At 35.5% G+C, this 21,929-nt stretch overlaps 1 protein-coding gene across 36 annotated transcripts in view; it reads right to left on the minus strand.

Moving 5' to 3' along the window:
• LMO7 (LIM domain 7) overlaps window positions 1-21,929 on the minus strand; it is a 246,962-nt gene that overhangs the window by 20,981 nt on the left and 204,052 nt on the right. For 18 of the 36 annotated variants that reach the window (XM_072622270.1, XM_072622267.1, XM_072622251.1 and 15 more), the window contains 11 exons: window positions 21,314-21,764; window positions 20,331-20,639; window positions 10,343-10,460; window positions 8,966-9,127; window positions 7,691-7,878; window positions 6,704-6,764; window positions 4,571-4,627; window positions 4,374-4,415; window positions 2,688-2,713; window positions 2,257-2,361; window positions 193-285 (listed from right to left, as the gene is read on the minus strand). In XM_072622270.1, the coding sequence (XP_072478371.1) occupies window positions 193-285; window positions 2,257-2,361; window positions 2,688-2,713; window positions 4,374-4,415; window positions 4,571-4,627; window positions 6,704-6,764; window positions 7,691-7,878; window positions 8,966-9,127; window positions 10,343-10,460; window positions 20,331-20,639; window positions 21,314-21,764 (1,612 nt within the window). The remainder of the gene's footprint in view (window positions 1-192; window positions 286-2,256; window positions 2,362-2,687; window positions 2,714-4,373; window positions 4,416-4,570; window positions 4,628-6,703; window positions 6,765-7,690; window positions 7,879-8,965; window positions 9,128-10,342; window positions 10,461-20,330; window positions 20,640-21,313; window positions 21,765-21,929) is intronic. The other 18 variants (XM_072622272.1, XM_072622266.1, XM_072622265.1 and 15 more) reach the window with 5 other exon arrangements.

Below are 21,929 nucleotides of genomic sequence, written 5' to 3' on the forward strand. Positions count from 1 at the left end.
AAAGGAGTTAGAAGAATAAAGCTTAACTATTGAGGAGAATATTGGCTGCATATCAAAGTCTGTCTTTCAAAGGAACTATATAGGCAAACCTTTTTAAAGACCAGCCAAATGGAGAATTTCTTTTCCTAAATTCAACTGCATCAGTGAGTGAAATGAAGGGACAGAAAAGGGCAAGGCGCATGCCAACGATACCTCATCTAAGTACTTTGAGTTCTCTTTCTCAGCCTCCTGTTGAGCCCTCTGCCACTCTTCCCTCAGTTTTTCCTGTTCACGCTGATACTTTTCCTATCAAGAAAGGCAAAATGTTTATCATCAAAAAACATGCTTTTATTCTTAATTTTTTAGTGCTAGCAACCCTAAACTTTTACATATAATGTTTCATGTGGTAGAGAGTTCCTTTTTAAATGTAACCCATCACACAGTAAACCCAGAGATATTAAATTTCCTGGGTTCCATTAAAATAGACAATAAGGTGCTACTGAATTGTTTTTATCTTTCATTATTACTCTGCTTTAAATTCATTAAAAATCATTTACTTAAAGATAACTGGAGAACTTTGTCAGACATGATATAATTAAAAAATAGCATTGCATAGACAATGCAAGAGTAAGCAAAATTTAAGTATGGACTTGCTTTGTTTTCGAAAGGGATGTGACATGGTATTTTCTGAAAAGTGTGTGGAGAGCATCATACAGTACAACCAAAAAAGCTGGACTGCCTAAAATTTTCCCCACATTACAAAAGTATCTCTCTTTAAGATACAGAGGTCAATATACAATAACTATATCTATGCAGATATATTTCCCTCTCTCTATTTAGTCCTAGAATTTCTCCTGAGCTCCATCTTCACATCACCAACTGCCTTTTGGACATCTCATACAGGATGATCCACAAGTATTTCAAACTCAATACAACTAAAATAGAACTCATTTCTTTTCCCTAAAATTCTGTCCTTTTCTAAATTCCACTGTTACTTTGGGGGCACCAACACTCTCCCCATCACCTAGGTTCACAACTTTATTGTCATCCTCAGATCCTCACTTTTACTCACCTCATGTAATCAGCTACCAAAACTTGCCATTTCTACCTCCACAGAACCTTTCCTATACGTCCCCTTCTCTCCATTCACAGTCACCACCATAATTTACACCTTCATCACTTTTTCTCCCAAACTACAGAATAACCTCCTCATTGGTTTCCCTGCCTCAAGTCCATCCCCATTCTATTCCATTTTCAATGACTGCCAAAGTGATGTGACCTCTATCATCTTGCCTACTCAATGAACTCCAGTGGTGTCCTGCTACTTGTAGCATCAACGATCGTTTTCTTTCACATTTAAAGTTCTTCACAACCTGGTCTTTTCCTACATTTTCATTCTTCTTAGACTTTACTTCTCTCCAGGTATGACATAATCTTACAATCCTATACTATATTATACCATATTTCCTTTAGTGGCCATTTCTCACACACCACATTCCATTAGTGGTCTTCTGTTTCTTCATACTGACTGGCTCCATGATGACATGACTCTCTTCAAGAGTCAGCCCTGATACCACTTTCCTGATCTCCTCCCCAGTCCTCAACTGTTATAGCTTTCCCCTCTAAGGCTTCATTTCAATCTACTTTATAAATTTTAAATATATCTATTAATTCACATTTTGTCTCCTCCATTAGAATGAAAACTCCTTTAGGGAAAAGACTGTTTTTCCTTTGGTGGTTGTTGTATCCCTGGCAATTAACACGGCGTAAGCACTTAATGAATGATTAATAATTAATTGATTCATTCCTACATTTGGAACCAAACTCAACAGAAAGTTTTTCAATTACGTAACTACCTTGTGGATTTAATAATATTTTCTTTCATCCTCTTTCACTTTCATTAGTATCTTTTGTTTCTGGATCATTTGCCAGATGCAACTCCCTCGTCTAACCTGAGAGCATCCCTTGTAACAAAGAATAATAAAGGAAAAAAAAATGGGGGTTGGAGGGTACAAGGGAACAGTTATGTAAAACTATCTAATATATCCAATTAGTTTCCCAGTGTAGGCAATGTTCTGCATCCATGGCAACCCACCTCTCCAGTGAAGAGTGTATTTTATTACCTCTTCTCCAAAGTTAAGCTCTGTCATGCTTCTTTCTTTTTCTTTTTAAATAATCGCTTTTTAGCAATGTTTTTGAATACATTGTAGGACTGACTAGGAAAGACAATTAATAGACAATATTTAGGATCTAATCATTTATATAATTCATCTGTACCTGCAACAAACGGTCTTGTTCTTTCTGCCACTTTTCCTGTCGTTTCCTTTCTTCTTCTTGATCCCAAGCCCAGCGACTTGGAGCACTGATGGTTGGAACTGGAAGCTAACATTTCCAAAGGGAGTTAGTAGGAAAAGGAGGAAGATATATAACTTATTAAATTATTTTGGATAGAGGAAATACTAAACTGTACCCACAAAGATACAAGATTATAATTTATAGGTCCAGCATACTTTTTAAAAAATCGACACAATGTTTTGTGAAGTTTTTAATTCATGGTTTTTAAAATCACTAATGTTTTCAATTCAGAAAGATAGTTTGCTAATATTTCTTGTAACATGCCAAAGAATAGCAAGTATTTCTGCAGAGAAATCAGCCACCCCACCAAGATCATTTTATCTACAGCAATGTAACAAATAAATGCTACTTACATCAGGCACCACAGAATCAGAACTTCCTGTATTATAATGGGAAAATACATTAAGTTAGAAATTTACTACTATGAAATTTTCCCTCCCCCAAAATGATATTAGAGTATACCTTATGTACCAATATTCGTGTTTTTAAGTGACATTGATTTTTTTAATCTATTCATTCCTGAGTTCCATCAGTGACTAGTCATATTTCAAGATATCAGTTAAAAAAGATAAAAATAGTCCTTGTTCGTTTGACTTGTTGGTATATTCCTGAGCTTACAGGGAAGCTTTTCAGTGTTCTCTCTTCCATGGACACAGCTTGCCTTACTACTAGAAGTTGTTCTTCCAGCACTAAAATGCTTAGATATGTGGTATGTAGCAACAAAAGTAATGTTTTAGGTGCTTGCATTGATTTAAATTTCATTTTATAGCCAAGACGTAACCACTACAAATAGAATCACTATAGAGTGAATGTTTCATTTACGATTCCCTTATGGTGAAATGTAGTTATAATCTTTAATTTTGTTCTCTGTACTCTCCTAGTTAAAATGTGTGTGTGTGTGTGTGTGTGTATGAATGCTATGCTGATAAAAATTAAGGAAAATATACCACAAACTGTATTTTTTGTTTTCGAAAACATTAGGTATTAGTAAATGAGTTAATGGGCTTTTATAACTTGTTACATTAAAACAAAGCTACTTCAAAATCTTAAAAAATCATCTCCTCTGAAAAATGTCTGTTAGAGAAAAGTACGCCAAAACTAAAATGGGGGAGAGAATTAGTTGCTTTATCCTGGCCAGTCGGGGTAAGGAGTGTAATGTTTCAAGTTACTAGGCTTTAGAAACATTGGGTTTAAGCAAAAGAATCAAACACGCTACGATGAGAGCACAAGTACAATTTACACATAGAGACTCAATAATAAAAGTTGCTTGAATTCTTTTATTTATAGGTCAACAAGGAAGCTTAGAATGCACTTGAGAAGAAACGAATGCTCAATTCCATACTTCATATGCTCAAACCAAGAAAAGTTACTAGTGGTCATCAAGCTAGTTTGTCAATATTTCAATAATCTTAAAAGTAAGAAGCAGTAACATTAGAAACCAGCAGCACATCCTGATTTGAATGTACCACCACATTTCAGATGTCAGCTCTTATTTTTAAGTTCTCAGAGATAACACAAAGTTGAGACATGACAGTTACCAAGGTAAAGTATTAGATGAATATGAAAATGTGAAAAAATACAGCATGCAGAGAGCAAAACAAAAGGCAGCAGGCTCCATAGGACTACACCAACATAGAGGTTCTTTCGAAAATTCAGACTCCCATGCTTCCTGCTTCCATAACCGAGCTATTTTAAAGTCACTTCCAAATTAACAGGGCAGCACACAAGCACCAAACCCTTCCAGGACTCTCCGTTGGGGGAAAAAAGTCCCCTCTAAATTAACCTGATCTTTACTGTTAAAGAACTTTCTCCAAAATGAAAATATATCTATAACAAGAACCCTTTAAAACTTAGAATCAAGTGTATGTTGGTGTAATCTAATAGTATGCATTATACAGGGAGCAGTCAGGCTTGAACAAAGTTCCTCATTTCTTACTGTTACCCATTGGAAAGAAGTATGGTGTTTTAGTTTTGTGTTTCAGTTTAGGAGGGGAAAAAAAAGTTTTACAGGAAAAAAAGGACACACAAAGACCCATTACCACAAAGGTAGACCCATGAACTGTAAGAAAAACCTGACGACCCTGGGGAAAGAATGGAAATGGATTATGTTGCTTGGTCATAACAACAACAAATGATGTTGAAGAGGCTTAGCACCCAGCACCACAGACCAGTTAGGAAGGAAATATAGTGGAAACAATTTCATGAAGGTACATGAATTGTTAGCTGTGTGGTTTACCTTGTTCAAAAAATTGTGATCGCCTTTTTAAGTTTTTCAAAGAAATAGGTTCAGATGCTATTTGAAAAATGAAAAAGAAAATAAATCAATACCATGTCTTACTCATTTTAATCTACAACCCATGGAAAATAAATGACATTTCATAAAATCTGACATCTGGAAGAGACCACTGAGGCCATCTTGCCCACAGTAAGCACTGAAGAAATGCTTGTGGAATGACTGATCTTGTCCAACCCCCCACGACACATGAATTGTCTCTACCACATCACAGACAAGTAGCCTCTGCTTTAATGCCCTCAGGGATGAGGAGCTTCCTGCCTCATGCAGCAGTCACGCCTTTCTTTTAAAACCACTAAAAAGAAACTGAAGTCAATGGAGGATATGGAATGCTTTAATGCAGATACACAGATGTTTTTAGTAGGTTACTCAGCATTCAAATTAGTAAAAGTAGTAAACTGATTCAGTAACACATTTTACCAGAGGGATATAACAAAGTATCAGTTATGACATTCAAAGTGTCATTCATACCCAACTAAAATGACTGATTTTCCATCTATATTGAGTGTGTTCTTAAGAGAAATCTCATTAAAAAAAAAAAAAACCACTGTGCAGTGATGTATATTCATCTTCACTATGCATGTACTCTATGTGCTATAGGAAACCACTACCCAAGAAGGGAGAGGAAAGCAACCACATAGAAATTCCAGAAATGAGAGCTGACTTCTAAAAATCGTGGGAGAGGGGAGGTTGGAATATGAAAATAAATGAAAAAATTCAGTTAAATGCTCCTGAAAACATATCAGTGCTTCTAGAAAGTCTAGATCCAGTTTCAAGACCTTAGAGATAACAATGAGAAAGGCTAATTAGATTATAGAACAAGTAGAGTAAATTGTATTCTCTTAGCTCCCATTGATTTTTCGTGTGGTTTTAGGCTAAACACTATTCCACCTGGACCAACCGAAAAGAATGCAGATAATATTGTCACTTGATATTAATTTACTAGCTGAAGGTTTTGGTCCTTTCTCTCTATACATGAATTTTAAAGAATTTTAAAACATTTTAAAAATTTTTAATGTTTTCATTTAAATTTAAAACAATTTAAAAATTTTAAAAGAAACACAACTCTCTAAGGATTCATTAAACAGTGAAATCTAATGCTGACTGACTAACTGACTTTACATATGTTATCTCATTTGATGTCCAAAACAACCCTGAAAAGCAGAAACTATTATTATTTCCATTTTATAGATGAGAAAAAGAGGATGAGAGAGGTTATGCCTATCTGAGGCAGGACATGAATTCAAGTCTTTCTGACTCCAAGTCCAGCATCCTATCAGGTATGCAATTCAACCACCCCAAAACATAGATCCTCTCATCTGTTTCCTCGTGTGAAGTTGCTTCCACTCATAGTAACCGCCAAACAGAACTTCTAATATCACCAAATAGGCTCTGATTCAGAAATACCAGTCAAAGCTGGCAAAAATGCATAATTTATTTCCTCCCTTTTTGATTCTACTGCAAAATGTTGTTGTTCAGTCATTTTTCAGTAGTGTCTGACTCTATGTGACCCTGTTTGAGGTTTTGTTGGGGTTCCATTTCCCTCTCTGGTTCATTTTATAGTTGGAGGCAAACAGAATGAAGTGACTTACCCAAGGTCACACAACTAGTAAGTATCTGAGGCCAGAACTGAAATCCCAAAGTTGGATCTTCCTGACTATAGACCATCTATCCACTACTCTACTCTGCTGCGCATCTACTAAAAAATATCTGTCTTTTAAAAAAAGAGAGATTCATGACCCCTTTCAAAAACTGGGATGAATATCTCATGTAGAGAAAGGACTGAGCTCCTTAATCTTCCTTTTCCCTTCTACTCAGAAAAGACTACAACCAGCATCCTGAGATCCAGACCTCGCTGCCAGGGCTCCAAGCACCATTCTAGAGCTACTCAGCACTTAGTATAATTGAGCTCCAGTCCACCTGGTTGCAACTGGATCTGGGTGCTCCTACACTTTTAGTTTCAACTTGCAGCAGGTCAGTTTTTATTTCATTCAAAATTATTAATTGTTACAACAGTAGAATCTGAGTCCTACACCTGTTCTCTTCATAGAGATGTGCTATACCATGAGCATTTACCTTTGGGTTCAGTAGAGCTGTTTTCACCACTTATGCCATTTATTCCTTTTGTTTCAATATTCTGTGAAGGGAAGAGAACACAGTGGATGTTATTTTCTCCAAATGGGTTTTAATAATTCATGAACCAAGTTAACATTGCTATTCCTATTAAGTGAAAACATTTTCCAAAGAGGTAAGGTTGGTGGGCTATTGATGTAGGTTATTAAATGCTGCTGACTCTTGAATATGTTTCAGTATTCTATAACATTTGGTTAAGGATTAATGATTAGCTACAAGAATTGTTGGTTTTAAGGGAAACCAGTCATAATTTTCCAGGAAACATTACAAGCATAATTACAATTACAATTCATTGGCTTGTATTAGTAATGAAGGTAAAAAATATATGTTTTATTTTCTCACAACACAGAAGCATAACTAAACATTTCTAAGGGGGACTGTCCCAGGAAAATTATAATAATCTTCTCAAAACAAAGCTAAATGCATATTTAAAAGAAACATTTCCATTTAAATGAAGCATCTACATTCTACATAGAGAGAATATTCTTTTACTTTTGAAAACTCTACAATAATAACTGCTTCAAGAATTAAACAAATTTCTCATAAAATTATCATTTTGAGAACTTAAATTTTAAATTCTCACTTTCACCTCATATCCTACAGTTCTCCTTAACATAACTCTCATATATGTGCATATAGGGAAGTTGAAAGTTTGATAGCAAATACACAGCAACTCAGTTCTGGAATCTTCTGGCTTTTTATGTGATGCAAAACCATCACATAAAATAACTAATATGTTAAGTATCCCTAACTTACCACTTCAATCTTACCATTGCATAGCATTCCTAAAACTTACAGCAAATAAAAAATATTGTAATTGGGCTAAACACAAAACCAAAACCCTTTTCATTCCCAATTTCTAACCCCTCTAATTTCTATTGGAGGTTCCCTTAGAGTAACCACTTCCCATCTCTGAAAAATCAAACTTACAGAATTCTGAAGACTTTCGGAGAAATCACTCTTTATTGAAAGGTTTGAAGCCTTGTCTGAATTGTAAACTCCAGAAGTTGCATCAATCCACTTAGTTTCAGGTGAACCTATAATTTTGGTAGCCATACTGGTGAGATTGAGGGTTTTATGCCGTATAAATGGCAGGGAAGGTTGGTCTTTGCCCCAGTCTGATTGGCACATGGAAATCAAGGAATGAGTATAGGTAGATGTCAAAGTGTAAAGAACAACGTTACTGACAATACATTCAAAGAAGAAAAAATACAAACACAAAACTGAAAGACAAATCAGGAAGGAAGCAGAGAAATGTGTTAGGGCTTTCATAGGCAGACCACCTTCCCCAAAAGAGAGGGTTAAATTAAAAAAAAAATCCCAAAACATACAAGCAAATTTACTGAAATATACCACATGCCAAGGTTTAGTATTAAATGATGAAATCACCAGAAAATTGGTCATAGCTGGGATTGAGATGAGGCTAGGTAATTCATCCTCCTCAAAAGGCAGAAAATAAATGAGATCATGTAAATTAAATATCCTATAAAACTGAACATGCTATGCAAAATGTTAGTTACTACTATTACTGCTGCTGCTGCTGTTACTACTACTACTACTGCTACTATTACTACTATTACTACTACTACTACCACCACCACCACCACCACTAAGGTCTGCAGTGGTACCCAAATAACATTAAAAGACTAGAGGAAGACCTCCGAACATTAGAGGTCCCCTATGAAAAATACATGGGAAGATATGGATAATAAGAATCACACAGGATGAGAAAGTGAATGAGTCACATTATGTAACACTGGAGGGAGTGACTGCATTGATGAGATCATGTATCCACTAAATTATAATTAGAGTTGTGAATGGTAACCAGAAATACTCACATATTTTTTAAGAATCAACAGTAAGAACATTATGTACCCTGTTTTCCTTTACAGATCCAAAACTAGCCTAAGTAAAATAGTAACAAATGCAATATTCAATACCTAAGAAATAACTATTGAAGAACTTCAAGCACAAAGTCCTTTAATACATGAATGCATGGTAGAATGTCTATACTAGATCTTAGATATGATAATTTTCAGCATATTTGCTACTGAAGAAATTTACAGACAACACACTAGACAACATTCACATTATCATAAAACACCTTTTCTAAAAATGTTGCTGCAGTAAGTCAAGACCCTCAACCAAAGAACAAATACAAGCACATATGTACAAACACAACACATGCAACAAATAACTCCTTACCATTTTTTCCATAACGCCTGACATCTACAACTAGGTTTCCAGTTTCTCGTGCATTAGCCATGATCTCTTCCCACTTATCCGTGTTCTTATTTGAAAACTTAGTGTTATTAACAGCAATAATTTCATCATCTACCTGGAGCTGAGATAATGCTGCTGGGCTACCTAAAAAAAAATTCAAAGTAAATTTAACATCAGTTTGATTGAGCGACATTTTTTGGTCAACTAGCATATTCATTTCAGAAAAAAAAAAGGAGGGAGGGAGCAAGTATTGTGCTAGTTTCCTCTGATCATTGCTCAGATAGAATATGTGTGAACGCATGAAGACTGACAAAATAGAATTGTATAGAAAGTCTTACAATAAATCAAAATAATATAATGAAAATTTTAGTGTGAACTATACAATAAAATATTATAGAGTTTTCCATTTATTAGCTGACATTTTGATTAAAAACAATTCAAGACTGTAATGACAAGAAAACCTTACCTGGTACATGAAAAAAAATTTCCTTCCATTAAAACACTGTAGTACATAATTTTTAAAAGTCACTTCTGAATGGAAAAATTCTAAAACATGCAAGACTGGGTTTCAAAATCTAATGCCAAAATTGTACCAGAACTAAACAGGATTAAATGTGTCCACTTAAGAGTAATGTTCTCCAACAATTAAAATGATTGCCTCCCATTAGTAACTTTTGAAAGTTAAAAGACTAGATCAATATCTTTACCAATGTCCACTAGAACAATCAATATCTGTTCCCCTTCCTACCCAAATCCTCCCCAAAATGCATATCCTCAACTTCATTCAAACCAAAAGAGGGTTAGTTTGAATTCAGCCAATATTTTACAAAATATTACAAATAATTTATTCCAGTTAAACATGTCCAGAAATACCACTAGACAAAGGGGAAGGTATTCTTCTTTGGGGAACACTCAAGGATTTGTAGGGACATAGTAGTTACACCTACACTTATTCCAAGTACCTATGAATTATATAATTTAAAATACATAGGTAGGAAAAACATGGAGTTGAGTTAGAAAAAATACTTCCTGAATCTCCTACTGTTCTTGAGAACTTGAGAATATAAAATTTCAAAAGCATCAGGCAAACATAAAGTTTTACAAGGGACAAAAATTTAAGAGAATCTAGAAGAAAAATTCTTTGGATAGGACAAAGGAAAGATAGAAAGGTGAAAGCATTCAATTCTGAAAACTAAGACTTCTGAAACCAAGGGAATGTTGTCTTTTCCCTTCACTGATGTATTTTTTTGCATATACATTCTCTCTTGCTCTCTGAAATTCATTCAGTTCAGTTAGCTACACCCATTCCAAATACCACCTGAAAATAAAGTTCACAGTGAGGCTAAACTAGGAATTTACCTGCTTCAACTGATTGCACGAAGATTCCGGGAAAATCCCATCTTACTGTAAACCCAAAGTCAGTATCACTGTTCCCAGGGTTGTGGATCATAATGATTCTCATATCACTGAACCGATCCTGAAAATGAAACATGACCCAGTGAGATCAAGTGTCATCTGGCATCTACATGAGGAAAGTCCATCCACTAAGTAAATAAGGAAGCTTACAGAATACACTTTAATTATCTTAGGAGAAAACAAATAGGAAAGGACTTTTCTGTTCCACAAACTATGCAAAATCTTCTTGTTTGCTGATTTGTTATAGTTCTATAATTCAGATATCAATGCATTTCTCTTTTATACCCAAAAATAATACAAGAAGGTTTCTTCCCAATACCAATAATATCTTTACTGACAAAGCAAAAATTGAAAATATTGGATTTTGCCTAAATCCAATTCACTACCTAAATTAATTAGTTTGGCAGTTAAGATCTAGATCAAGAATAGCATTTTCGAAGTGACAACAGCCCCTGCCTAAATTTCCCCATTCATAAGCCTAGGGAATGCTACATTAAGTGGATACATTCAGATACACTGGAATAGTATTTATGAAATAGTATAAATTTTTGGAAGGTGTCTATGCAAATTAATGACATGCTCACCTAAACATGATACATGCATTTGGAGAGGATTTATGTACTTGTTCTCAACAGTATCTTCAATATCTAAAAGACAAATAATGGCATCCACCTAATAAAAACTGGTCATGAGTAACTTCAACAAGTTTTACTCTAAGGAAATTTTAGAAAGCATGCTTAGACTTTGAGTCAGAACCTTTATGTTGCCACTCATTAGCTAAGCTATATGACCTTAGACAATCATTTAATATCTATGCTCAGTTTCTGTATCTGTAAAAATTAATATAACACCTGCAATATTAGCTACCAACAGGTTTGCTATAAGGTAGTCACTTTGTAAAAGTACTACACATATGTGAATCCTTATTGAAAATAATAACAATTATTTTCATAAGACTGAACATTAATAACATCCTGCTAAGAAGAGAGATTATTCATCCATACTACTCCTTAACCCCAAACCTTGGGACACTGAGAGTAGTAATGAGTCAATGAAAATGAGGACTCAGTAAAGGTTGACTTCTTTCTATCTTTACCACTCTTACCAACTGAAATAAGAATTAAAAAACCAACAAAACTACAGAATTCAATGCTATGTAAAGCCAAAGAATGAAATGTTAGGGTTGATTTTCAAGGTTCTAATTGAGGTTATTTAACTGGCAAAGGAGAAGAGGGGATTTGGGGGTAGACAGGAGTGGGATTTAATAACCAGTTTTAAAATACATAAAAGGCTACTTTGCAGATGGTGGTTAGTGGTCAATATCCATTTACACCAAAGAGAAGATGAAAAGAAATGAGCTTAACCCACATGAGGAGGAATTTGGGAAAGACATGAAGAACTTCCTGACCAGATGGATTATATGCTGATAGACTGCCATTTGGTGAGAAGGTTGTGAAATCTCTGTTGAAGGATTTTAATGAAAAAGAATGCTGGACCTCTAAGAGAGACAGTGAAGAGGATGGATAGCAGCTATGGACAAGTAGAGGTTATATTGGACTGAGCTCTGGAGTTAAGAAGACACGGGTTCAAATTCTGCTTCAGATACTTATGACCTGTGTGACACTGGACAAGTCACAAAGGTGCTCTTAGACTCACTTTCCACATCTATAAAATGGGAAGAGTACCTATCTCATAGAGCCGTCATTAGAATCAAATAGGATACTTGTAAAATGCTTTAGCAAACTTCAAAGTGCTATATAGATGTGTCATTATGATTACTATTATACCATTAGTGGATTTTTCTAAAATAATGAAGATTAATGAAATATAATAGAAATATAAATAGATTGGGAAGGGGGATGGTCAAGGGACCAGAGATCGAGTTTGGGCTCTGTCCCTTACTAGCTTATATGACCTTGGTCAAACTAGTTTACCCTTTCTGGACTTCAGTTTCCTAGCTATAAAATGAGAAAAATTGATTAGATGGTCTCTACAATTCTTTCTTGCTCTAAAATTCTATGATTCTGTTCAGATATAAACTGTTCATTATAAGAACCAGGAAAGGTTATTGCTCTCCTTCCCCCTAAAATATACACCACCACGTATTTCCTTAAAAGCTTCATATGAAGAAAAGTCATTATTTCATTATTTTTTGTCCTTCACTAATTGGGTGGGAAAAGCTAAAGTTCTTAGTTCCTGGTTTAAGGGCAGGGAAGGTAGAGGATGAAGGGAAAAGGGCAGAACTCGCAAGCAGTACTTTATTTTCATTGTTAATTTTCTCTTTTACAATAGGATATAAAACAGAGAAGATGTTTATCATGATCTATAAATCAACATCATAAAACTGATCATATTTCTCCAAAATAGGATTCACTTTAGCTAAGTATTCACCCTATGCCCTCAGCAGCAATGGCAGTGCCAATGTGTGCAATAAATATAGGTCAAAAGCAATAGTTTTATACTTAAAATGATCCTACAAAAAATGTTGATTTGGCTTATTCTGAAAATAATATACATAAATATATTAATAATATATTAATATATATTATTATATACTACATAATTATAAAAATAAGTACTATAACAATAATAATATATAAAGGATGGTTTTGAAATAGTGGCCATAAACTCAGTTCCTGGCTCTGATTAAATATTTAGCTGGTGAATATTTGTACTTGGCCACACAAGGTTACGATATGAAAGCAAGGTCAGTCTCATGCATTTATGTGCTGCCTATTACTTAGGAAGCTATTCATCAGCTCAACCTTTTTCAATAGTAAAACAAGTTTGACCTTAAATAAGTGTAAGCTAAAGTAAGATGGAAAAAAATGGGATTTTAGTTCTTGTTGGGTGTTCTAAGAGGGAGTAGAGTGAGTAGTGAAGTATTCACTCAAACAATTATTTTGAAATCTTAAACTATTATTTAAATAACAATACTAGGATGTTTTATGGGTACCTCAAACTCAACATGTTCTTAACATGAACTTATTTCTCACCAAATATACTTTCTTTTTTTGATACCACTATATATGTCTCTGACATCATTATTCACTCTGTACTTGTTCATAATCCTGGTGTTATTCTCTCTTGCCTCTCATATTCAATCAGATGTCAAGTTCTTTCAACTGTATCTCTACAACATTTCTTGAATCTCTCCCCCATTCTCTGTTCTCATCAACAAAACCCCTTCTAGTCTCTTTCCCTCTGTAGATTATTTTCCATTTATCCTTTCTATAGTTTGCCATTATTTCCATGTTTTTTCGAGAACCCCATTAGACAGTAAACTCGCTGCAAGCAGGGACGGTCTTTTACATTTCTTTGTATCCCCAGCACTTAGCCTAAATGTTTGACTATTTCAAAACATCCACTAGTTCACAACTGCCAAAGAAAAAGTTAAAATTCTTTCACCTGCCATTCAAAGACCTCTACAATCTAACAACATTTTGCCTTTCCAATTTTATCTCATCCTATTCCTTTCTATTCACTCTATCCTCAAACAAATACCCTGCCCCCTGAATATGCATTGTGCTTTTGTAATTCTCTTACACTTGCTCTTATTATAGACACTTTTGTTGAGGCATAAATGCCTTTCATTCTCAGACTGCCTTCTGTCTACTCTGCAGTTATCTTATATGGTTTTAGTTACATATGCCATCTCTTCTATTAAAACATAAGGTCCTTGAGGGTAAGGGTTGTTTCTGCCTTTTTTTTGTCTCCCCAGTGCTAAGCACAGCACTTGGCAGTAAAGGCTTACTAAATGCTTGTCAACTAAGTGGTTATTCCTTTTGCCTGGAATTTCTGCTTCTCCCTCTTCACCTCTTGAATGCTTAACACTTCCTTTAAGGTCCAACTCAAGTGTTAACTGTACTGATTCTCCCCAGTTATCTTCTGGCTAATGTGTAGAAAATAATTGTAATAATAAAAATACATAAAGTTGCATCAGAATTGGCTTCTAGCTAATGTATAAAAAATTGTAATAATAAAAGTACATAGAGTTGCATGAGAAACATTTGTTTACAAAATCTCTAATGCATTTATGTAAATTTATGAGTTGCAGCTATTTGTGTTAGTGTTTTCTTTCCATGCTATTTGACATTCCTACAGGTTTCATGTTTTATCTGAAATTTGTATGCCCACTCCAACACCACATGGAAAAGTGCTTGGCACACAGGATGCTGTTTGTGCATGTTATAAAAGGGTATTAAGCTAGTGAACATTAAAAATCCTTGTCCCACTCTTTTGCTAATATTTTTACCCTTTTCGTGAATATGTATTTCATGTCATTATTATAATTACATATTCATAATTATATCTTTATTATTAATAATATATCATTAATATATTATATGTTATAATAATACATTATTATAAATATTAAATTATTATTTTTAGAAAATCAGAATTGGTTATTAGTAGAAGCTATAGGCCCTTCATGGCTACCCAAAGAACATTTAAGAAGGCAAACACCAACTTATGCGAAATGAAGTTACCTAGAAATTAGAGATTCAAAGATACATCTTTGCCATATACCTTACAGCCATATATTTTGGCACGCTCAAGCCTGAGAAATCTCAGAAATATACTTTGCCCCAACACCGTTTCAATGTATTTCAGTACAACAATAATTAGCACCTTAACTGTCATGTCTGAACATCAACCAAGTCTTTTCTGAGTTTTCCATCTGTAAAATGAGGGGCCAAGACTGAATGGATTCTCAGGTTGCTTTCAGCTCCAACATTCTGTACTTCCATAACTGATTACTGCAAACAGGGGACAGGCAAGTATATAGGGTGCATACAGATAAAACTAGACAAGGCGTTGTGTTCAGAAAGATGTTTGAAAATCAGTTGTTTGTCTCTGTGTCATGAATTCTAATGTTCAAAATGGTGGTAGAAACCATATTAACATCGCCTAGTTCCCAGGCCAAAACACAAAAGAACATTTAACACTAAAGTACTATATTTACTAATAAAATTATGAAAGCTAACCATCATGTATATAAGTGAGCCACCATGGGAGGTAATGTTTTCCCTCTGATAGGAGGTGTCCAAACAAATGTTGGATGAGCACATAGTGGGTGTGTTATAATGGAGGATATGGGGGACAGGAGGAGTGGAATATAGATAGAATGAGATGGAGCAAGGTCCCTCCCAACCTTGAAATTCTTTGGTTCTGTGACTAGAGTATTTCCCTCTTCCCTACCAGCCAAACTAACTACAAATGGTGGGTTTCCTGGCCTGGAGGCAGGGATCCAGTAGGGCAGGATAAGGTGGGGGGAGGGTGAGAAGAGGTGTTCAATGGTCAGCAACAGCAACAGCAACTTACATTGAACATAAAGATGAGAATGAAAAAATAATAACAAATAATAATTGACATTTATACATTGCCTTAAGGTTAACAAGCACTTGGCATAGATTATCCCATGTGAACCTCATGATAACACTACAAAGTACTACAGGTACTTTTAATCTCTATTTTGCATGTGAGGAAATAAATTCAGAGAGGTTAATTTAACTTGCCTGAGATCACAGAAATAGGAAGTCTCCACAACTGGACTTGAACCCAGATCTTGCTGAAGTATAAACCTAAGGCACACTTCTTGATTCCAAATTCCCAATCCCAAGGGAGTTTGGAATCAAGAGTTTCACCTGCTTTCCTTCAATTCTACTATTTCTTATTTTTGGCAAGGCTTTCTTCTCTTTCTCTAGCTAGCCCATGACAGCACAGAGACCAGTCCCAAGTACTTAGAGGGAATTCATAGCCAGCAACAATGAGCAATCGGTAAGGGGAAAAGTTCCTTCCTATCCTCTTTCCTTTCCATCTTCTTTTTCACAGAGAAGGGAGGGGAATAACCATTTACTGAGCACCTGTTATATACCAGGCATTATGATAAGCACTTTACAAATATTATTTCATTTGATCCTTGCAACAACCCTGGGAGATACGTGTTATTATTATCTTTATTTTAAAGTAGAGGAAACTGAGGCAGGCAGAGCTTAATGATTTGTCCAGGGTCACAAAGCCTAGTAGGTGACTAAGGCTAGATTTGAATTCAGGTTTTCCTAGTTCCATCCCCAGCTCTCTATTCACTCTGTCACCTCAATTTACAGGAGATATTAGTCACACAAGTGATAAGAGAAGACAAGATAGATCCATAGCGGGTGTCCCAAAATTCTCAGTATAATTTCAAGCTATTAGAGCTTAAAACTTCACTAAGACTTAAGAAACACTCCACATTTCAGAGGAAACACAAATCACTTTATTCCAGATCAGCTATCCAAAGCATTTCTTCACAGGAACTGGAGATAGCAGCTCTGAAGTGAGAAAAAGGATTAGGTCTCTTGCAAAGGAGGGGGCAGTAGATCTTCCTAATGAAATCTGCCCTAAGGTACCAAGTGGCAGCAGTTTAAGGGTAAAATGGCAGCAGCTATAACAGGTCTCCCTACCTCTTTTTGTCAAGACCAATTCTAATATTACAGACCTAGTACTAGAACATCTCCTCTGTTTGCTGTTCTTCAATTGTTTCAGTCATGTCCAACTCTACTTGACCCCATTTGGGGTTTTCTTGGCAAAGATGCTAGAATAGTTTGCCATTTTTTTCTCCAATTCATTTTACAGATGAGGAAACTAAGGTAAACAGGGTTAAGTGACTTGCCCAGGGTCACATAGCTATAAGTGTGTGGCTAGATTTAAACTCAAGTCTTCCTGACTCCCAAACCTGGCATTCTGTTCACTGTGCCACCTAGGTGTCCAGAGCGTCTCTAGGATATGGTAAGAAGCAAGCACTAAGGGTTAATTAGAGGGAGCAGGAGGAAAGAGAGGAGCAAGATTACCAAATAATAAGAGGGTCTGCATCAAACAAAATACAGACAAGAATGGAAAGGAATTTGGTACCGTTCAACAAGCATTTATTAAGTGCCTCCATCAGGTTATAATAAAAAGTATTAGATTTGGAGTCACAAGATTTAGGTTCAAATCTCAGTTTTTGTGTTTACCATGTGACCTTTGTCAAGTCCTTTAACCTCTTGAAAGCCATAGTGTCATAATCTTTAAAACAAGATTACAGTATCACTTAGAGACCTCTCACAGTTCTATATCTCTGTCATCAAAGAGCGATTATTATATAGACACTATATGTATATATTCATATTTATGTAATTACATAATTAGTTATGTTTATGTATTATATATAATTTATACATAATTATATTCATATATAATGTGTATATATGTGTATGTATATTTTGTGCATATATTCACACATACATACACATACATATGTTGTATATGTATATGTGTGCGTATCTGGCACACGCACACACATAGGAAGTTTATCGCTCCTGGGACAACACTAATATCCCCTTTCTTTGCCTTCCTACTTCCAAACCATCATTCACACAGTTACAGGTTAATCTTCCTAACCAATTTCAACAACCTTCAGATATTTTATCAATAGAGAAGTCTTTTACTCAAGTTCATTTTCATAATATCCCTAACATTTGCCATAGTGGATCCCTTCTTCATTCCTGGTATTATCTTTGCCTTCCCTGAAATACTGTCCATTGTACTCCCTGGTATTAGACAGCCTATATATTCTTCAAGGAAACACCAGTTCAAATCCTCTCATTCTCCACAAAAGCTTTCAGAAAATTCAAATCTCCCTCGATCTTGCCCTTCACTGCCCTATACTTAAAACTTGAGCAACATGATCTGCTCACCTACTGACTGGAGTAACAGGCCTTTTTCAGTCCCACCAGCTATTAGTACCTTCCCCTCTAAAGTAAGTTTGTAGGTATTTTTCCTAAATCGTATATTCACCTATATTTTTACATGTGGTTTCTCCCATTAGAATATAATCTAAAGAAGGGTTCATTTTCATTTTTCTTTACATCCCCTGCACTTAGCACAGTACCTGCGGGACATATAGTAAGAACTTACTATATGTTGATTAAATGATTACAAGCTGCTCTGTGTGGTTCTGAATGGTTTTTTATGTTTGCATACCAGATCCTCCTCCATAGACTACCAACTCCTGAAGAGGAAGGACCAAATTTCATACATTAATTGCATCTAACTGCTGAGACCTCCAAGCACAATGATAATCACCTAATATCTAAAGATAGGTGATTAAATACCCAAAAATGAGCATGTAAAATAATTTATAGATAACTTCTTTGGTTCCACTCAACAAATAACAACATTACTTTGTTTGGAGGTTTTCTATTTTGAGTTTAGTGACAAAGAAGCAGCTATATTCACTAATGATGAAACCCTTACTGGACAGATAAAACTCTGATAAGCTCTAAAATCCAGAATACATTCACTCTACATCAATTTTCTCTCAGACCTTCAAGATCACCTCATCAGCTGCCATCCTTAAGACAGGTACTATCTACCACCTATGGGGCAGTACTTATAGAATAAATACAGGATGCTAAACAGGTTAGAGATAAGCTTCCTTATTAGTGGCCACATAAACCAAAGCTCTTTCACTTTTATTATTATATCTCAACCTCTTATTTGTTTTTCCAAGGAAATGGAAGTTTCTTTCCCACTTTTCAAGAATTCTCTGGCCCTAGTAAAATATTGTCTATTTTTAGAAACAATGCAATAAAATAATCCATGCTTTGTGATTTTAATGATATGAAGTTTAAAATTTTTGCATACTAAAAAAAGCTGGGATTATTTTATATGTAGATATAGACTACTTAGAGTTATTTTAAGTAATCTCCCTCATCAATCCACTCTAGGTTAAGATTCAGTGTTGTGTTCTCCCTCCTACCCTGAATACAAAAAACAAAAACAAAAGCACAACCTAGCACCATAATAATGCAAGGTTAATCCAATAGAACTACTAAGTACTGCTTAATGCCCAAAGTGAAGTTATCAGCCATTTTGGGGTGATTCTGTTGGTTGCTGATTTTCTTTGTGTGCAAGAGGAAGAAAGGGAGGGGAAGAGGAGGAAAAGAAAGAGGGACATGAAGGAGAGAAGAAAAATGGAGAGAGGGAGAAGAAAGAGATGGAAAAACAGAAAAGGAAGTGAGGAGGGAGAGAAAGGGAAGGGATGGAAGGAGAGAGACAAAGAGGAGAAGGGAAATACAGAAGGGAAAAAGAGGGATGGGGAGAGAGGAAAAGAGAGAAAGGGAAAGAGACAGAGAGAGGGAGGTAACAATAAAAAGACAAAGAGAGGGAAAGGAGAAAGAGAAAGGAGAAAAGAAAGTCATTAATAGCTAAAAAGGTGTTTATTCAATATATACTCATTATCTAATAATGAGAGAGCTCAATAGTTAATAATCACATAAATTGTCCAGTTTGGTACATTCTAGTGTTTGTAGAGAAAAAAATTTACAAATGATCCATCAACAATGTTGCTAGTTTTAGTATTTTTCAATGGATTTACTGGTTATCTAGGGATTAAGTATTTTAAGGCTAACAGTTCTTATTTTCACAATTAGTTTAAATAACTCCATTAAGAAAAGCATTAAGAACAGTGGAGTACAGTTTCCAAGAAATTACCAAATTCAGCAGGAGTAAACAAGGTGGAAAAGAAAGACTAATTCCCACCATAAAATGTCTTCCAATATCCCTGAAATCATCATTCTCAAGCTCCTTCATGAAGAAGAGGTTGCCTTAACCCAAATATACTTTAGAGCTACTACAAAAAACTCCAATGTGATTCACTGAGCTTCAAGTCATCATATTTAGACAAGAGCCAAAAAGCTACTGAAATGAGGAGTAGACAGAAAATTCCAGTGAACCATGGAGATTAGTCCATGTGATCGCTATACTTCCAAAGTACCCTTTACAACGGTTACTTTTTCCCAGTGCTCTCTTAGAGGTCATATATGCTACCATTTTCTGAATGACCACAATTGAAGACCTAAGCATGGTGGGCTAGTGGCTAAGATAATTATAGGCTATCCAAACTTACCTTTGTCCTTGAAGACTCAGGTGATGAAGAATTTCTCCCTTCTAAAGACTCAGAAACTGGCAAAGAGTCTGATGTTGAAGACTGTTCTGATTTAGGAAAAGCACCATGTTCTTGCAAAATGGGCAAATACACAGGTGCAGTGGATGGCACTGTCTTCTCACTTTCTTTTCCTTCCTCTTCAACACTTTTCAAGGTTGAGTTTGAGTGAAGCTGGCTGTCATCTGATTTTGAGAAAGAGCCACTTCTTGAACTTTCTTGAATGCTTTTAGTGACTTCTACATCCCCATTGTACTTCCAAGCATCATCCATCTAAAATGAGAGAATCACACCATTTTGACAGGGTCATTCAGTTTGGTTTTTTCCTCCCCTTTCCTCCTTATTATATTTTGTTTTCTTTAAAATGTTAAGAAGCCTCTACACTGTCTATCAGCTTAGTCAAAATGAGGGTGCACAAAGACCCTCCGTAGCTACTATTCACTCCCATATATCTATTGCTGTTTACCCTTTCAGAGAGACAACACATAAGCAATATATGCAAACACGTACAAAATAGTCAATAGTCTTTTTAATACTATCTAACAAAAACAATTGGGGAAAAATTAAGAAAAATATTTTTAATCTAACTTTCCAAAATAAGGATGCAATATTCATTTAGATCCATGCCACAAAATCCTAGGATATTCATGTTCAAAAGTCTTAAAGTCATTTTATTCCCCTTAAGCAGTGTTCTATAGAAACCTGCTCCAAAATGCTTCAGCCCACTTTCAAAGACGACTGAACCCAATAAGTTCTCCATCTCTACCATTTACAGTATATTTCTATTTTAAATATTGGATTTCAGCTAAATCTCCAGGGAAAACTGTTTTACCCCATCTGGCTCTTCTATGGAGATCAACTACAGGTAAGTTAAATCTATTTACAAAAGGACACCCAGCATCTTATTTTACAAGAAAGACTAATGAAGATCCCAGAGAAGTTTTTACCGTGTAAGATCTGGGAAGTGATGAGATCCCTCTTGACTGGGAACCAAAAGGTCTTGGCGTAACCACCGATGTTAACCTAGATGTATCAGTTTTCTGGTAACTTCTGGGTAGAGATGCTGAAACCCGAGTAGGTCCCATTTGTGTACTCAGTGAATGGTTAGAAGACAAAGCTGAGACTGAGCTCTGTTTCTCTGTCAGGCTTTGAGAAGGAACCTGAATTTCAGCTGTTCCATAGTCCTCCATCTTTGGAAGGCTTGCAGAAGTTTCTTTACCACTCTCTATACCATAAGTCACTTCCTTCTCTCTTCCCTCATCCAGGTAACTGTCTCTTGTCAAAGTTGATGCAGGAGACACTTTTGTTTCATTGAATACCTCATCATTAGAAGAATACATTCTCTCGGGATCAAATGTTTTCTGCCGATGGCTGCTGGATTCTTGGTTTCTGATTTCCCTTTAAGGAAAAGAATACCACCTTACATTTATACTTTGCCTTAAGTTTACAAGAGGCATTTTCCCTCACAAGAATCCTTGGAGGGAGACAGCACAATGAGACTCAGGTTAAAGATGAGCAACATGAGGATAAGGAAAGCCAAAGGTCTGGAGCCCTTGGTCACAG

The sequence above is a fragment of the Notamacropus eugenii genome, chromosome 6, assembly GCF_028372415.1.
Source record: "Notamacropus eugenii isolate mMacEug1 chromosome 6, mMacEug1.pri_v2, whole genome shotgun sequence".
Classification (NCBI taxonomy): Eukaryota; Metazoa; Chordata; class Mammalia; order Diprotodontia; family Macropodidae; genus Notamacropus; species Notamacropus eugenii.